This window comes from Varroa destructor, unplaced genomic scaffold (genome assembly GCF_002443255.2).
Source record: "Varroa destructor unplaced genomic scaffold, Vdes_3.0 BEIS01000722.1, whole genome shotgun sequence".
Lineage (NCBI taxonomy): Eukaryota > Metazoa > Arthropoda > Arachnida > Mesostigmata > Varroidae > Varroa > Varroa destructor.
Window position 1 is genome coordinate 29,108 of NW_019212175.1, and position 16,822 is coordinate 45,929.

General features: G+C 40.2%; 1 protein-coding gene across 1 annotated transcript; it reads left to right on the forward strand.

The window, feature by feature from the left end:
- Window positions 1-1,143: 1,143 nt before the first annotated feature.
- LOC111255140 (uncharacterized) lies at window positions 1,144-9,562 on the forward strand. Its single transcript, XM_022816800.2, has 3 exons — window positions 1,144-1,277; window positions 3,381-3,666; window positions 7,588-9,562. The coding sequence occupies exons 1-3, from the start codon at window positions 1,262-1,264 to the stop codon at window positions 8,279-8,281; spliced, it is 996 nt and encodes a 331-aa protein (XP_022672535.1). The 5' UTR covers window positions 1,144-1,261; the 3' UTR covers window positions 8,282-9,562.
- Window positions 9,563-16,822: the final 7,260 nt, after the last annotated feature.

Below are 16,822 nucleotides of genomic sequence, written 5' to 3' on the forward strand. Positions count from 1 at the left end.
TGCTTAATGGTGAATATTAAACTAACGGCCCGAATTTTAGATGTGACCCGGTTCTGTAGTTAGAAGTTTCTCTTAGTATGTAATCAGTATGTACTGTAGCCTATAGGTTTTAGTAATGGACAAAAGTATCGATTTTGAAAATCGCAGCGCAGATCGTGCTACAGGAGTCGAAGGAAAAATATCGCATTTTTTACGGTACTTTAATTCGCGACAAAAGTCTTTATTATCGAAAAATGCCAACAACTGTAAACCATAAAATTGAAAATATCTGGTTAGCTACGCATAGACGGTAGCTGACATTTGCGCCATCGTGCTCCGAGCTTTCATATATGTGTTGGCTGTTTTCTTCAAGGTCATGTCGAGTGAGCACCGTCAATTCTGAGAGGTCGAAGGGTATGCGCTCCTTCAGTGAACATTGAAAATAAGATTATCCATATAATCATTAACCCTGATATGGTCGCTCCTATTGTGATTAGCTTTGTCGATCTTGACTACTTAGAAATGGCGTGCCTGACTCAGCGGTAATTCTGGAACGGTAGGCTCCAAGTTGAGCAAGTCAATCATAAGGGTGGAAATTCTCTACATATATGACAACAAACATTTCGTTATAGATAAAATGATCGCATTAATTGCTCTTAACTTAGATGATATACACATAATGTTTGTCAACGAAAACAACGTTCATTTTGATTGAGGAAGGGGTATTAGGCATAGCGTGAATATGGGCTAAATGCCATATCACTTCAGTGTGTAGAAGGGCACGAGATTTATGGTTCAAGTCGCTTAAGGGGACGACTGGATTAGATATTGTTTATTTTCGTGTCAGCTGGGGGACCTTAACGCACATAGTACGGGGGGACACATTCATTTACGTTTTACCCTGTCCATAGTAGACATAAACAAAAGTATTACGAGAATCTAGAGTGGTCCAGTTGTATACAACCTCTATTTTCGTTCCCATTAAGTTCTCATTGGGGTGTGATGAATAAATGACAGTCGCACGTAATTTTGCTGAAAGTCATCTCAGACGTTTGCTTTTTCTATCACAAAAGTAACTTTGTATTCCCAGACATTCTTATCGAAGTTTTCGTATTGTGAAACATCTACCTAGTAAACAAAGAATACGGCTAGAGTGGAATATCGTTCTTCTTTGTTTGATAGCACTGCATAGCACCTGCAGCGTCGCTATGATCCGCATGGCAGGATTTGGAAAGCTTGGCTCCTTCGTAGACCCTGATCCTATACAGCCTCACAAGATTCAATGTTTAGGTCAAAAGGTAAGTTGGGTTTCTTCTACGTTCGGTACTTTAGCTATTCGATATCGCCTCGTACGGGTCATGCTGAACCTATTTGGGTTTTCTTCCAACAAATTTATGAAATGGCATGTCAGGTATATGCCATAGTAACTACTTGCCAACGCTAAAATTCGAATTAACGATCAGAGCACGTTCATGGTTGACGTCGCCTCCTTTTATAAGTCAGTTCAGCAGTATCTAGTTTTGAACAACGTCCCGACGTTCCTACACTGAATGTTAGGTTACGAATTGTCCTTCACGGTGCTAACTATCAAAGAGGACAATTTCTATAGAGAAGCTTCGCGTATTCGGTACACATCGCACATGCTTGAGTTAATGATATAGAGTTGATATTGAGAGGGTTGCTCGAGTAAAGCTCGAACTTCAGCCTCATTGTGCGTATGCGTATACGATTCGAGGACAACTCTAAGTTCTTTTTAAGACCTGAAACCAAATCATTGACATTTGCCGCAGCGAATGAGGTGGGTTTTTACAAGCCCCAAAAAACTGTAGCTTACGTAACGTCATGTCCTGTCTAAAATTATCATTAAAAATCCCTTATATGACAAACGAAGCTGAACCTACCTCGGGCTGCCGTGCCTATTAGACACCATGTTAGAAAATAAACTCACTCCAGCGAATTCGTCGTGTTAATAACAATGAGACATGAGTAATCAAAGTGGATCGCCAAGTACACAATTCCCGTAAACAGCTAGGTATGGGCAAGCTTCTTATAGTATCCGACAGGTAATACTTATTATCAGTAACACGTTGCTGTTCTGTTAACAACAAAATATCACCAGAATTGGCTGCCTTCGAACGTATGCGTGATGCAAAAGAAAGATGTTTTTAACGGTACGATCATAAACACATCTGACAGCCGATTTTTAGACTATATAATTCTGTCAGTTATGATGCTGTTCAGAAGATCATATTCGACACAAGTTAAGGTGAGTGCACAATTGATAACAACATGTAACGTTCTTGCGCCAAGTTCCAGGTCAAGCACAGCTGGTGGTAAATGAAGTAGTTCACACCGAGTTGTGCCGCGCTTATTATGCGTTCGCGAAGGCGTATTTACATAATGAGCAAACGCGCATGACGGACCAAATAAGGTACATTGGCGGTAGTTGGGCCTATATGGCCAAAGAGTGCCAAACTCTGTTTTAATCTCAATTTGAGATGAAGGCTTTTGTTTGTTGTTGTCGTCGTCTGCTGTACTACACGCAGTCTAATGGTCAAGGGATCCACTTCTAAGAGCTCATTGGGTGTAAGGAACGCAATTACTTATTATTGCCTCTAACAATATTAAAAGCCTACATCACGTGACGCAGTTTATTCCGCTTGTTAGGTTCCGACCAGATACTGGGCCTCTTTGAGCGCTTATTGGATATTTTTGCTAAGCGCTAATACCTTTGACTACAATGAAAGTGCTCGGCGTAATTAGGTGTTCAATCTGAAAGGTGTGAAAGCGATCTCTAACTATAATTCGATGCAACAAATGCTCAAAGCAAAAAGAGCCGAGCCTTTTTAGGGGACCTTTTAGATTCTAGTGCAAACGATGCGAGACACATCCGGCTATATTTTTCTGCGTCCCAATTTGACAGCGGTGAACAGGGTTGGTATTCTTGCGTACGCCAAACCTAATGCTACTTGTAGCGTCCCGGCTCCGAACGCTTTTTCGCAGGGCGTCTCACACAAGGCTCATTTTCGAGTTTAACAAGTTTTCCTATTTTGTAAATCAACGACTCACATTGTTTCCGGTCGTAAATCTTTCGCCGAATACAACGTTTGATGGCAGGCTGTCTGCTATGGTTCATATTTTTACGGTATTTTATATCAAGTCGTGTGGTCGCGCTGACATGTGGCTACCGCATCCGTGAATTACAGTTTATTCCTCTTCTGTTCGTATGTGGATCATTAAGAAAACGCTTCTTTACTAATTTATCAAACATGTAGAATGGATCAATCCTAATACTGTTTACGATGTTGTCTAACAGAAATATTAATATTTCTGTTAGACCTCATGTTTATCTTATTATATTATATTATAATCTCATCTTAGCATCTCCTTGTCCATTTCAGACCGCTTCTCCTGTTGGCGAAGTCGAAACGACTTCAGCGGGGCCGGCCTTCACTCTGTCCAGTGGCTCGTTGTTGCAAGCATCCTAGTGACGCAATCGGCGTCGTCGATGACTGTCTCGCCAGCATTCGTAGCGTCATCCTCACCAGACGGCGGTCAGATACTGCCAGTGCAACTTTCACAAATGAACTGCTCAGCGGCAATCGCCACCTGCCTGAAGAAGTCGCAGAATTGCCAACTTGTACATCACGCTTATACCCTTGGCTGCTCGAAAGAACTGCAGGGAAGGTTCGCGTCGTCCGCAAGGGTGCTTGCTTGTCCACTGTTTGGTGCTTCACTTATTCTTACATATTTTACATACATTTGTAAGCCAGTTACATATTCGCCCTTTATTAAACAATATACTTAATTTACTTAATCGTTAAACGCAAAAGGTCTTGTCCGCGACTATATGGAAATATATATGCTAACAACGCGTAAGATTACCATCTTACGCGTTGTTAGCCGATCTGTAAATACAAAACCTGCTTTCGTCTTCCTACATTGTTTGAGTCGCGGACTTGACCCCTACGATTTTTTAAATATATTCGAATTTTGTAAACAGTGAATATATAATAAAATCCAAAAGAGTATCTAGTGGTAAGGAAGCGTGTTCGCTAGCAACAGTCCAGCTGCTATAGAATAAGAATGATAACCCCCTACTGAACGACAACGCTAGTGAAGAACGACAATTGAATTAGGAGTCAAAATGATCTCATTGGGCAGTCTACTACTGTGACGTTCCGTAGCTGTTGCACACAGTGCGGACAACATCTCCCGGTGGCGTGGTAAATACTTAAGCCATTGGTTAAGAAAATCGTCGCTAAAATCAGACCAGGGAAACCATTAACCGAATGAGTTGTTCTTAGTTGGTTTGTTCTAGGAAGAGCGAACTTTGGTTTTACGAGTACCGATGCACACATCGTTCGTCGTTATATATATATAGATTATATATATATAGATATATATATATATATATATATAGATGCATTATATATATATAGATATATGACCAAAAATATAGATTCTTTTACAATAGAAACTTTTCATCAAGAGAAAACTTGAGATGGAAAGTTGTCGGGTCCAATTTTTTAGTCGGTTAAACCTGCTTGCATTTGGAGTATATGCAACAATGTTTTTTGTACTTTTTCTTCCTACCAACGACATATGTATGTATATACTTTCAACGGCCGCTCGAGTAGGAATAATAGTGGCAGCTAACGGTTGTCTCGTGCTTGACCCTCGGACAGTGGCGCCTCACAGTTTCCGACTGCTGAGACTGCGAAGACTCCATTAAGGGACCTATGGGTTCTAGCTCGTGAGTACGCATCCTTCCCATGGGTCCCTCCGATTCGGCCTTGGTAGCATGTTTTCTCTTTCCTAACAGATCACTCCTTTCCATTTCAGACCTTTCTAAGAACCCAGTGTCTGAAGTTGTGTCGATCGTTTTATTGTCTCAGCTTCTCCCAGGAACTCAGTTCTTAAAGCCGTTTTTCTCATCTTTCAAGCTTTCGGAGTACTTTGATGTTGGTCTGGAAATAATGAAGAGCCCTGATTAAAAATTGAAGTGAGGAAAACGATGCTTTCAAACAACTCATAGGCCCGTAGTAAGAGGTCAATTTTTTAAAGTCACTTCGAACAATAAGCTGCATTGACAGGATTTAATCATTTCAGGGCTGAATCTTGTCAAACTGAATCAGAATCGTGTTAGATACGACGCAGGTTTCGTTGCTTCAGTCACAACCGGAGTAATCCTTATTCAGGATACTTGGGCAAATTATTTATTATGGAAGTACCTCTGTCAGCTATTACATGATATAGATAGTAGAGATTTTTTTTACAACAAATATTATAATCAGTAAACTACTTACAAAACACGAGTTCAAAGTGTCATTATCATAAAATCATACATCTTCACAATAAACACTAATCTGTGTAGTTTAGGGCTACTTGCCTGACACATTAAAGAGATTAGACTCTCGGCCTGACGATAGAGTATAGCGACTTTCAAGAAAAAGTTGCCAGCATGTTGAGAAGCAATGCCGTCGAAAGCAATTTTCGGCTAACGCTAATTAGGGTACCAGCCTCGCGTTGTGTTCGCACTGCCTAATTGTGAGGTGAATGGGTATTAACTGTGGATTCTCGTTGGAACGTTACTCTTCCTTTCGCAATAACAGCTCATCAAATGACGAGTTTTCGCTTAGTGTGCTTACGGCAGGTTAAAAGGTCGACTGGTTCATGTCTGTGAAAGGCATGCTTTGTCACTTTGGGGCGCGAGAGGTACGCCTGGTGCTTCTGCAGCGGGGCGAACCGTTGGTATTTTCAAGGTTACATAAAGCTCGTCAGCGTGCTTCTCATACTATTCGCGACCTTAAAGCGCAGTATTATACGGAGAAAAAAGTCGGTCTTGAGCTCGTGCCGCACGCTTATATCGTTTATTCGACTAGTTAAACCGTGGCGTAAGCCTCAACAGAGCTAGCCTATCTCGACACGGAACGACGGTGTAATCAGCGCGTTGCAATATATATATATATATATTTGCAAGTATTATCAAACATTTTATTTTACTCGCTAGAAACTCATAAGGTACGAAATAGGTACGGGAGGTCCGCCAGCCCTTTTCATGTCATTCCGTACTGATCGCCCTGACGTTCGAGAAGGCCACCTCAGGCACTTCAACTACCGAAACTTAACTCCAAAAAAAATCTAGCGCTATTTAATAGTAAATATGGATAAGACCGGATTTAGTTTTGAAGCCGTAATCTAATAGAAGGAGGAAGGACATAATAGTATTTAGGCTTTGGCAGGACCTCATCCACAGGCCGCTCCAAGAATTTTGCCAAATATATATGTTCAAGTAATAGCTTACTAAGACTTTTAAGATTGTACGGTATATTCAACCTCGCGAAGAATGTGCTCCAGCTTTCAGGCAATATGACGCCTTCTTGCCTCAATGAACACTTCCCCCCATACGGCTGCTGGCGTTGCTGACATGTAGAATAATATTTATCTACATATATATTACTTTGGTTGATCTCATTCATAGCTAAATAGGCTATTTCCAGAAAATAAGCTTTCGAAAATAGATGAAGAACTCAAAAAAGTAACTCAAAGTCAAACGAACTAGTCGCTAAGTGTACGGCGTTTATATTTAGGGCTCATTTCAAGGGGACCCGTCTTAATTCTATCACCCATACATTATACACGAGCGTACCTGCAGCTGTGAAATGGAGTATTCCGTAAACGAGACGCGCTCATAATGACCTATCTCGACATCGTATCTGCTTGGAAGTCTAGTTGACTGTATAGTATAGCCAGAAAAATGTTTGTTATATAGTGTAGTTGTATGCATTTTCCTATCCCTAGCTAGCGTTTTACGGTGTAGAGATATAATCGAAGGCAAAATCAAATTACGAGAGATTTATCCTTCACAGTTCTTAGCCGCTATTAGATAGGTACCGTCCCTTCGAAGAGATATGTAATCACAGTGGCAAGATAGCTTGAAGAGAAATATATGCGTGCTCGAGAAGAATATAGAGTTTTTATTTTGACAAGGGAGTCATATATAGCGTTTAACGGTTCACTTATGATAACACTTCTGGTATATAAGTGGATATTGAGGGTGACTCAAGGGCACCGTTGGACTGCGTGGTTAACTAGCTTTATTAAAACTGTATGGAATAATATATTGTATATCCCCATTTGTTTGTAGAATTCAGCAGGATGAAAAGCTTTCCTATGCTCACCTGGTGCTTGGAAAACGTGGTAAATTCAGTTATTCAGGGATCTGGTATAGCTGGCCCTTTCCAACTGGATTTATATAAAAGAAAATATGTTCACTCTTAGAGAGTTAAGAATTACTGCATACTGCCATTTTAGACGTTTAGCTTCTCTGACAATATCATTCGACTCATTTAGATCTGGTGGCTTTCCTTTTAGCCGAACGAATATTCGACTGTACAGATACGCTTTGAAGAAGCATTGATGCCGTATTGTAAGGTGTACATGTCGACATGAGACTAAAAATCTGGCAACTGTTTTCCATCTGTTTCAATGTGTTGGTCTGATATATCAGGTTCGAATGTAAAAGTTCAGAATATTAAATACATCATATCTGTTCCGACAACATCGGTTTCAATGTGTATTTGTGTTGTGTTGTTTTGATTCCAGAACCGTGGAAGGACTTTGCCTCGACAAGTGTCGATTGTCACTAATATCACTGTCGTCAATTATCGAAGGCTACGAGGTAATCACGTGTTCGTGCGCTCGTGGCGACAAGGAGTGTGCGAGTATGCGGAACATAGAAAACTGTTGGCCAGAGCGGCTTGACTTCAACGAGAGCGAATTTGAACGGAAGCGCGTCGATTTCGTGCAGCAGCGGCTCGACTATAAGCATAGGCTGGGCGAATACCAACAAAAACATGTTCAGGCGGCGGCTACGCATCTGCAGTTCGTCGAAGAACCCCCCTATAATCCACAGGTGTCCTGTGTTGAGCGGCATCGTCTATGTAGGGAGAACGGCCTTTGTCAACAAGCGTACGTGCAGTATGGTCATGCGTGCCGATCAACCATTGAAAAGACGTCTGAGCCATGCTCAGCACAATGTGCGGCCAGTGCACGCGTTCTCTATTCGGTATCAGATGGTGGTTATTTCGCGTGTATCTGCGACGCGCAGACGAATGATCCTGAAGGCGAATATTGGTGCCGGCGGCAGAAGCGCCTCATCGCCGTCAAGTGCTTCGGCTTTAAGCGAGCTTTCACGTCTGGCGTCGCACTGCCTGTGGCGTTAAGTCCAATTCTCGCATCGATCGTCCCCGTAGGCTTTGTGGCATTGGTCACTATGGTAATCGTGCCATATCGGTAACAATCGCCTACAAGCCTTGTGCGGCCGCGTTTTCATGCGTCGTCGAACGTCGTGATCAATACTGCTATTGACCAGCAAGCAGTTGTTTACCTATTTTTAACAGCATCATCACAACGGCTACTGCTAATATTGACTCATGTCCTTCTTAACATCGCGCAGTTCGATAGCAGCATCTTTAAGCTCATTTCTGCCACCAAAATGACCGTGACGATAATAGTCATAATAACGACGATTCGGATATTGATGATAATGGAGCTGCTAAAAACAAAATCTGATTTCTTCAGCTGTGCGTGCTTCTTTCTGGTTTTCCGGACAATTTCCCTCGTAACAATTAGTGCTCTTAACTGAGATGAAGAGTGCACACGTATTTGTAGACAACTATTATTACTGTCGGCGCCCGCTGAGCGCGGTTTATCAAGCGGAAAGACGCGACGAAGCAAAGAAGCTCATCTATTTAATTTATACGGATCTTACAATACTGAGACAGATAACATGTTGCACCGAATGTATACAACTGAGTAATTAGTAACGCTTGCTACTGACGATGTACTTATCTAGCGAGAAAAACAGACGCCAACCGTAACAAACAACGACAAAGACGCAAAAAAAAATTGGATATCTGACCAACTGATTGAAACGTTAGCGCATCGAAAACTGACATCTCAGTTCAATCAGTAATTATTACTATTATATTAAGACGGATGGTAGAACGATTTACATTTTTGATCCTTGTAAGCATGATGATCACGCATGCATGCGTGTGTGTACTTTTTGCTTACAATGTGCATCATTTCTATATAAGGTCTAAAAAAGAAAGACCCTTTTCTATGAACGAAGAAAGCTGACATGACACAGAACCTAACTGACCTAAATGGAAAAGATTTATTTAGCGACAAATAAGGACGTTATGATCGTACGAAGTGGAAGTAAATTGTTAGGATAAAATTGGTCCGCACAAAGATGGCTAAGCTTCTAGACAATACTTTTATGACTACTATTACTGCTATTATTACTATCAACCCTAAACCAGATCCAATTTTGTCGACTTTTTTTAAACTGTATAATCATTTTTCATCGCTGTTACCAGTAAGACACTCTTGACGCGACAAATTAAAATAAGAGGACCTGAACCTAACCTTAATGCAAGTGTACTTGACAACTCACTGAGATGGACATCTCAGTGCCTAGATTGTACATAAATTATTAATATTGTGGTATTTCTAGACGGGTGAAATCTGTAACATAATGCAAATCGAATAACACCAGGTTATTTGTATTGAATATTTGAACTTTTTCTTAAATTTTACTGTACAGTGCCGTAGCCACAAGTATCATCCAACAATTGGAAATAAATAGCATTTTAAACTCACATAAAAAAGAAAAAAAAAAGAGCGAGATTGTCAGCAGCTGAATTTGCCGGTTGTCGATGCGTCCTGCCCCCCGCTTTTATCTAGCATCAGCCAGCAGATGCGCCACGGCGCGCATACGGAACGAACACAACTACAGACAGAAAATGTAGTGAAAATGCCTGTTATCAGATAGGAACGTAGATAATGAGTACCATTTTATCATAGAGTTACTAGGTTCTATTCGATACACAACCGTTGCAAAGACCCGCTCCCGGACTTGTTCTGTTGAAAAGAAAGAAAGTTTTTAAATCGGGTTACGTATGTTTACTGGGACACTTCTTGGCTGGCTGGGCTGTCGCTAGGATGCTGCTGAGGTAACTAACGGTCGTCGGAACGTCTGCAAAACTCCGAGCGCTGCCTTAACTAGGCGCAGTCGTTGGTGAAAAAAAATCACTTTTTCAATTCGACCTTGTGGCCAACCCAGAATGCTGAATGTACAAAGATTCTCAATCAGATTTATCAATCGAGCCTCGACTAAAACTCGAATAATGGCGTCTAATTTAAATAATTGGTTGTATCTTTAGAACTTGTAATTGTGTCTTAGGACCCTGTTACGGCCCGCGTTAGAAGGCTGATAAAACATCGTTTAGCTGTCGTGTGATTTGCAAAGAGGAAATTCAAAACTGGGTTACGCGCTTTGGTTCCGTCCAATAGTGACTTTAGTCGAATAGCGCAGAGCAACATTTCTAAAGAAGGCAAGTGCAAAACTAATCTTTGGAGTAGCGAGAACTCTACATCAAAGAAACACTGTTGTGCATCGATAATGAGCTGAGCCGTATAAACCAGATGCAGACCTCGACGATCGAAGCTCAAAATGTGTTGCTATGAGCAACCGGGGAGTCAGATCGAGTTAACTCATTTAGACATGGACACGCGTTGCCTAAAGCAGAGGATATAGATCTCGATAGTTACGGGTACTCGAGTGCGAAATATACATCAGCAGTGACTGAGGAAAGTTGATTGTGTTCAATTGTTCATAGAAACTTTAAGAGACTGCAGATATTATCCTTCTTTTCCTCCTTTTTTAACCCTCAAAAATTCCAACAGTGAACGTATGGCCATCAAATATCCTCCGGTATCTCTCACAATATTTTGGGCAATACCTCTGACATGTCTTTCTTTGTTACTGGGAATTTTACGGGATGTAAGCTTCTAATGTAAGCCGGCATATTTGATGATACTATACCGAAGTCAGGGAACGTAAAGGCTAACAACTCAGACCTTGCCCAGTCACGCTGAGTCCACTGTACTCAGAACCTGTCGGAGCTTGTATCGCAATACTGTAAAAAAAAAACATCGTATCGACCTGAAGATTATATTCTGTAGAGAAAGGCTAGTCATTTTTTTTTTATCTAGTACGCTCAAACCTATATATTGTATTGTGTACACAAATTGTGCACTTCAAACGTCATTGTTTACTTCGCAAGCGATATACTAGCCAGTATTCTCGACGATCAGGCTCCGTTTTGTGTGCATTTTAAACCGGCTATAAGATAAGAACGCGTTCCATTCCTTACGAATTGGGCAGTGTACGCCGGATTTGTAGCTTCTCTGTAGCAGTCTTTTGATATATGCTAACATTTATATATATACACATCTAACTCCTTAGTATCTGTCAAGCTGTTTCTCAGTAGCCGAGTGAGCTTTCCTAGATCTTTTTTTATCAGACAATATACTGTTTTCAACCCGAATTTATAACGTAATGTAATGAGCAACAATTAGATATAGTTTTTCGAACTTGTTAATAATAGAGCTAATAGAGAAGCCGTTATAATAAATCGATTATAGTGGACTCCACTGTACGCCGGATTCATCACTTCATTGTACAATTAGGGTGCCTGACGTCATTCATCTGACCGACCAAGATTCCGTCAATAGAGCCATAAAAGGCCCTCCAAAGCATCTTTTACAATTGGTACAATGATCAAAAACAATGAAGATAAAAAGATCGAAACATTTTACCGTCAGCAATGTAATAGCTTTTTTGGCTCCTTTCGATTCATCTGTGGATCATTAGTTTTTTTTTTGAGTACGGATACAATGTTGTGCACCAAAGTACGTGCGCTCCGATTATAAATAACGTTGTGAAGTTTGTGTATTTGTTGCTAGCGGATATTAGGGCTGATGCGTTGTTTTTAAACATCCGCATATAGTGAAACACACAATGCATTCGGAAAAACTCTGATTGTTTTTACTTTGTAAATTGTGAAAATGGAAGCTTCAACAGGATTTTAGATGATAGGCTTTCGTTTCGTTATCGTCGTCATTTAGATATAAGAAGCAGTAACTTAGCCTGTAAATGAATCGAAATGTAGAATCAGAAGGAGGACCTTTACGTGAAAAGGTTCTCGTGTTACGCTATGTATCCTCTATACATTTGAAAAAGGAAACCACTATAAACTACAGGAATTTTCTAGCTGTTTTATTTAACAGTCATCGAACACCCCAACCAGTGGACAATCCGACAATAAAAGTTATCCCAAAGAGTGTTACAAGAGTAATTCTGACGAATTTAATAAAAACTAAAGCATTATGATAGTTTGGGTGAAGACGACGATCTGATGGCAACTATGCACAGTCGTCTGAATCCACTGCAAAAAACATCTATACCACTTTAGACCAAATAGTACATTCGGCAAATACTCTGGAATATTTTGGGTTTATAACACAGGAGAGATATGCACTGTCCCTGGTTTTGTAGAATCAACGGATAACGGACGGAACTACAACAATGGTCGAGAAATACGCTCAATACTGCACGCTTGTCCATGAGAGTTTCCATTCCGCAAGCGAGCGATGACTTCACTTCACGAATCTATGAACGATGTAACACTGATTCATTAAATACGAAATGATGAGGCACGCATCATCTGGAGCTCGTGTGTTCCAAATGCGATAAAAAATCTACCTGTTAAATTGTAGGAAACATTTCAATATTAGTCTCATTAGGCAGGGTAGCACCAAGCGCAACATTGATTCTATTTAGTTAAAATCTATTTATTTAGCGTAACAAAATAGAAAATAAAGCATACATATCCCTCGACTCTGTTCAAAGATATGATGATAAAGCGAATTTTGAAAGATGGAACTATTATGCAATACGAAATTCTGGAAACGTACACACACGATGGCCCTCTCAGAACCCGCTTCGTTTAGAATCCGATTGAAAATCTCAGCAGCATTAAAAAAAATGCTAATTCTCCTATGTAATAATAGTGAATAATATAATGTTGTCCATTTCTTCTTGATACATCGATGAAATTGTTTTGTGCAAACGGTACGTGGTTCCTAAAAGGTTTCCTAGCGGCTAAAATGAATATATGCTCCCACTGTATTGACCGTTCCGTTTTTAGAGTCAGGACCTTTTCTCCCCTACAATTCCCGCAAGGCGTCGCCCCTAGGGATATATATAACAGCTGAATTAAGACAGTCTTCAAGTTGTCAGCGTGTTTCAATGATAGTTTTGATGCCGATTGGCGGTCACGGCGACGTGAGCTGATATTAACAACTTGAAGGAACCACTGAGTCTCATATGAGAAGCCTATGATTGCATGATTGTATGGTGAGTCCGTCGCCATATCTACTTGGTAGCTGTGTTAAAGATATCTTTTTCCTTAAACGTTGCTACCAATCTCTCGTCATCTATTTTGGCGGAGGCAGTACAGACGTTGGGAACGATTCTAGAGAATTAAGCATTCATCTGATGCTCATCTAGAAATTATTACTTTGAGACATTAACTAGAATTTTTGAACTAGGCTAGACATCTACTGCACGTAGAACTTCACGCGTTTAAAAATATACTTCTTAACTCATTTTCAAGTGATAGAATCTGTATTTAAACAAAACGGCTACGGCTGTATAATAAGCAGCATAAAAGCCGAGAAATCTCCCTACCGGCTTTGAGAGTATTGCTTGGTGAAAAATCTGTGGCTTTCTGTAATGAGCTGTGGATATCGTAGACCACTTTCGGCTACTAAGTAAAATAGCTTTTCTTTTTTAAGCTGCAATAAAAGAAGCGCTGCGTTTTTTGGTAAACATACATTGTCATGGGTTCGATATAGATGTATTTTTGTGTACAGACTATCTCTAACTAGCCCGGAATCGTGCAAATAGAACCTATCTTAGTTTAGCAATAGACAGCTATAAAGAAGAATAGAAGGATACTTCATAAGTCTTACCATATAACAAGAATTAGATGACAATACGTTAAGGATGAGTTATCCACATAGATCTGCTATTTAACACATGCAAGAAACAACTATACAAAAGGAAGTTGTTTTTCAATAAGTGAAATGCCTCTTGTGGAGGAGGCACCAGTGTCTACTGGGAGTTAATACAGCTGGTTTGTTGAAAACACCATTTACTTTGGCATGTAGAATCGTGGCTAGCGAAATCACTTGGATATGCGTATGCTATGAATATATGAAATAGTTCTTGGCTGCATTTTGAGAAGTTCAACTTCAGGAACCATAGACCAGAGATCAGATCCACACCTTTCCTAACGGCAAAGTGTTTCCTCTTCTGTCGATCAATAAAAGCCAGCTGTAGTTAGCCACAAGCGTAACAATACGATCTGGCGAACATTTTAAGTACATTTGATTTCTCTACCTATCGCTCCATTTTGTAATCGTTCAGTCTTTCAACCATCAAGAGCAACACTTTACCCCTAGATATGCAATTGTCTTATGAAATATTCCATGGTGAAAGTAGAGCGAATGGCAAGCCTAACTCGCGAAGTAGATATAACTGCTGCGGCCGTAAAGCTCGCAGCTACTTCTTGACTACGAGTCGGTCGAAAAGATGCTGCTCTTCCTTGCTGGGCGGCGGCCGTTCATCGTTTAAATTTCGCGAACCACTTATTTCTATCGAGCAAAAAGAAAGGAAATAAGGAATTCATCGTGATCTAATCTTTTTAATGGAAACACCGTGGCTATATGGCTATAGCAGCTTACAGGCAAGCTACGATGCCTGTGCTTACTCTGTTGTAAGCCGGTAACACGTGTAGACGATCTAAAATGCAATAGAACGACATCTATAAGGCACCTCGAATAACGGACACCGATGCATATTTATTCCCTCTACATGGTGCATTCTAAAGTTTCGGTAAACGGCATATTAGTTCGCCTTTTTGCGCTCGCTTCGGTAATATTTTATAGAAAATCTTCCTTATTGTTATTCCCGACCATGGTTTAACACTTCAACACATTGTAGATTTCGTTACCTGTTTTGCAAGCAATTATATTTCTATTTTCTTGTAGCCCGCATACGTATTCTCGATCGTGCTTCATCTACAAGTGACTATTTCACTACCTGTTCTTCAATTCATCGTATTAAGAAGGTACAAGAAGCCTCTCTAGATAACCTTCTGTCTATCCTGCACGTGTCCAATCAAAATTACTAGGGCTTAAGGACGCGATATTCTTAATCCGCCATAGAGTTGATCTCGGGCTATGAATGATGAGTAGTCACATAGAAGGGGTCTCTACCGCCGTAACCGCGTCCACCATATTTAGCCGTAAGTATACTGACGACCCTTGTGGGCAGGTACCGAGCGCCGATGCCGGACTTAACATAGAAGTGTACTCTTTCTGTATTAGATTTCATGTACATTAACGAAACGATGATAATTTGGAAGCTCTCCATGAGGATCATATGCTTGATGCAATCCTCATTTGGTGTAATAACAACGAAATGTTCGTATCAGAGTGGCTTATTGTGCCGTCGTATCTTCAAGTCAACCATATTCCTTATCACCTTACACTGCTCCATCGCAAAAAATCCATCGCTTAGCTCTCACAGTTGACGAAATTAAGTATTATCTAAGTGGTCCGGGGGTCAACCTCACTTGAAAGATATTTTTGAGTTGTGTCATAATTTATGCGACAATATCATAGTTAGAACTTTTATCTCTTATTCTTATTATATAATAACATATCGATGCACTTTAGAAAAAGAATGCTAGGTAGGACGCTTTCAGCAGGTTCGCTGAAGTAATGCCACCGAGTAAATTGTATGAGACAGGTGATATGGATATATTGGAACGAACATCCGCGCGCTAATGAGCATTTTGCGTAGCCAGTGCGTAGTTCAGTGAAATGGATCGCTCCATACTTTTACAAACACCGGGATCATTCACCGGGAAAGGGCAATCGGATATTTATTTAGCAGAAGCTATTTATTTGAATCTATTGGGTATTACAGGAAATACTAGAGCAGGAAGAGGTGTATTGCAATGATAGACAAAATGTAGGTTGAGTGCTTAGAACCGACCTTCGTGAGAATAGCTTTTCCTTCTGTGAATAAATATCTAGACTATATCGTATATGTTTTAGAATAAAGATAGACACAAAAAAATGAAAGGCTGACAAAAAAGCCTACCAGTCATTGACGATTCGACGTAAAGGTTAACGTCAGGTATACCCTGGTAGATGTCCCCTTGCTTCTTTTACAGGTAAATAAGCGTCACTATGTAAATGAGTGAAAAAGGTACTTTTTCGAAAGACCTCAAACTTCGCGTAAGGTAAGATAAACTTCCGCGCACCATATGAGCATTATAAGTCCAAACTAAGACCTTCGACAGAATTTCAGACCAAGTCCTTTTATGACAACGATGTTTTTCTTTAATGAGAAATGTTTTTCTTCAAAATAATCTTTTGTCCAAACTGCCAAAAACTGCTTTCATCACTTCTAATTATTCTTCGTAATCATGAAAATGTACCCTGAAGCTTTCGTTAGATAAAAATGTAAGAAGTTACCATTCTTACATAACCCCCATAGATAACCTTACATAATTAAGTAAATCAGCTGTAATTCGTTGTGTCTTACCGTGAAGTATAAAGGTAGTGTGAAGTTACTCTGCTGATGAAAAGTCTAAATAGTCGCTTATCACTCCTAAATAAATCCAGCGATGGGCTGCACTCTGCAGTTGGCGATGCTTGGCTGAAGGTGTTCCGTGAATTTAGAAGTGAGGTCTTATTACATTGGATACATGGAACTTGTTTCTCAAATGCAGAAGACCTCACATGAAAAAGAGAGCGTAATAGCTTTTTCTTTTTGTCGCAATAGGACGAAAAGGAAGTGCTCATAAGAACAAGAAAACACGAATATGGAACTCACGAACTATATATACGA

Coding starts and splice junctions, on each gene's coding strand:
- LOC111255140 (XM_022816800.2), top strand. Junction 3,667..7,587: donor TCGAAAGAACTGCAGGGAAG/GTTCGCGTCGTC, acceptor TTTTGATTCCAG/AACCGTGGAAGGACTTTGCC.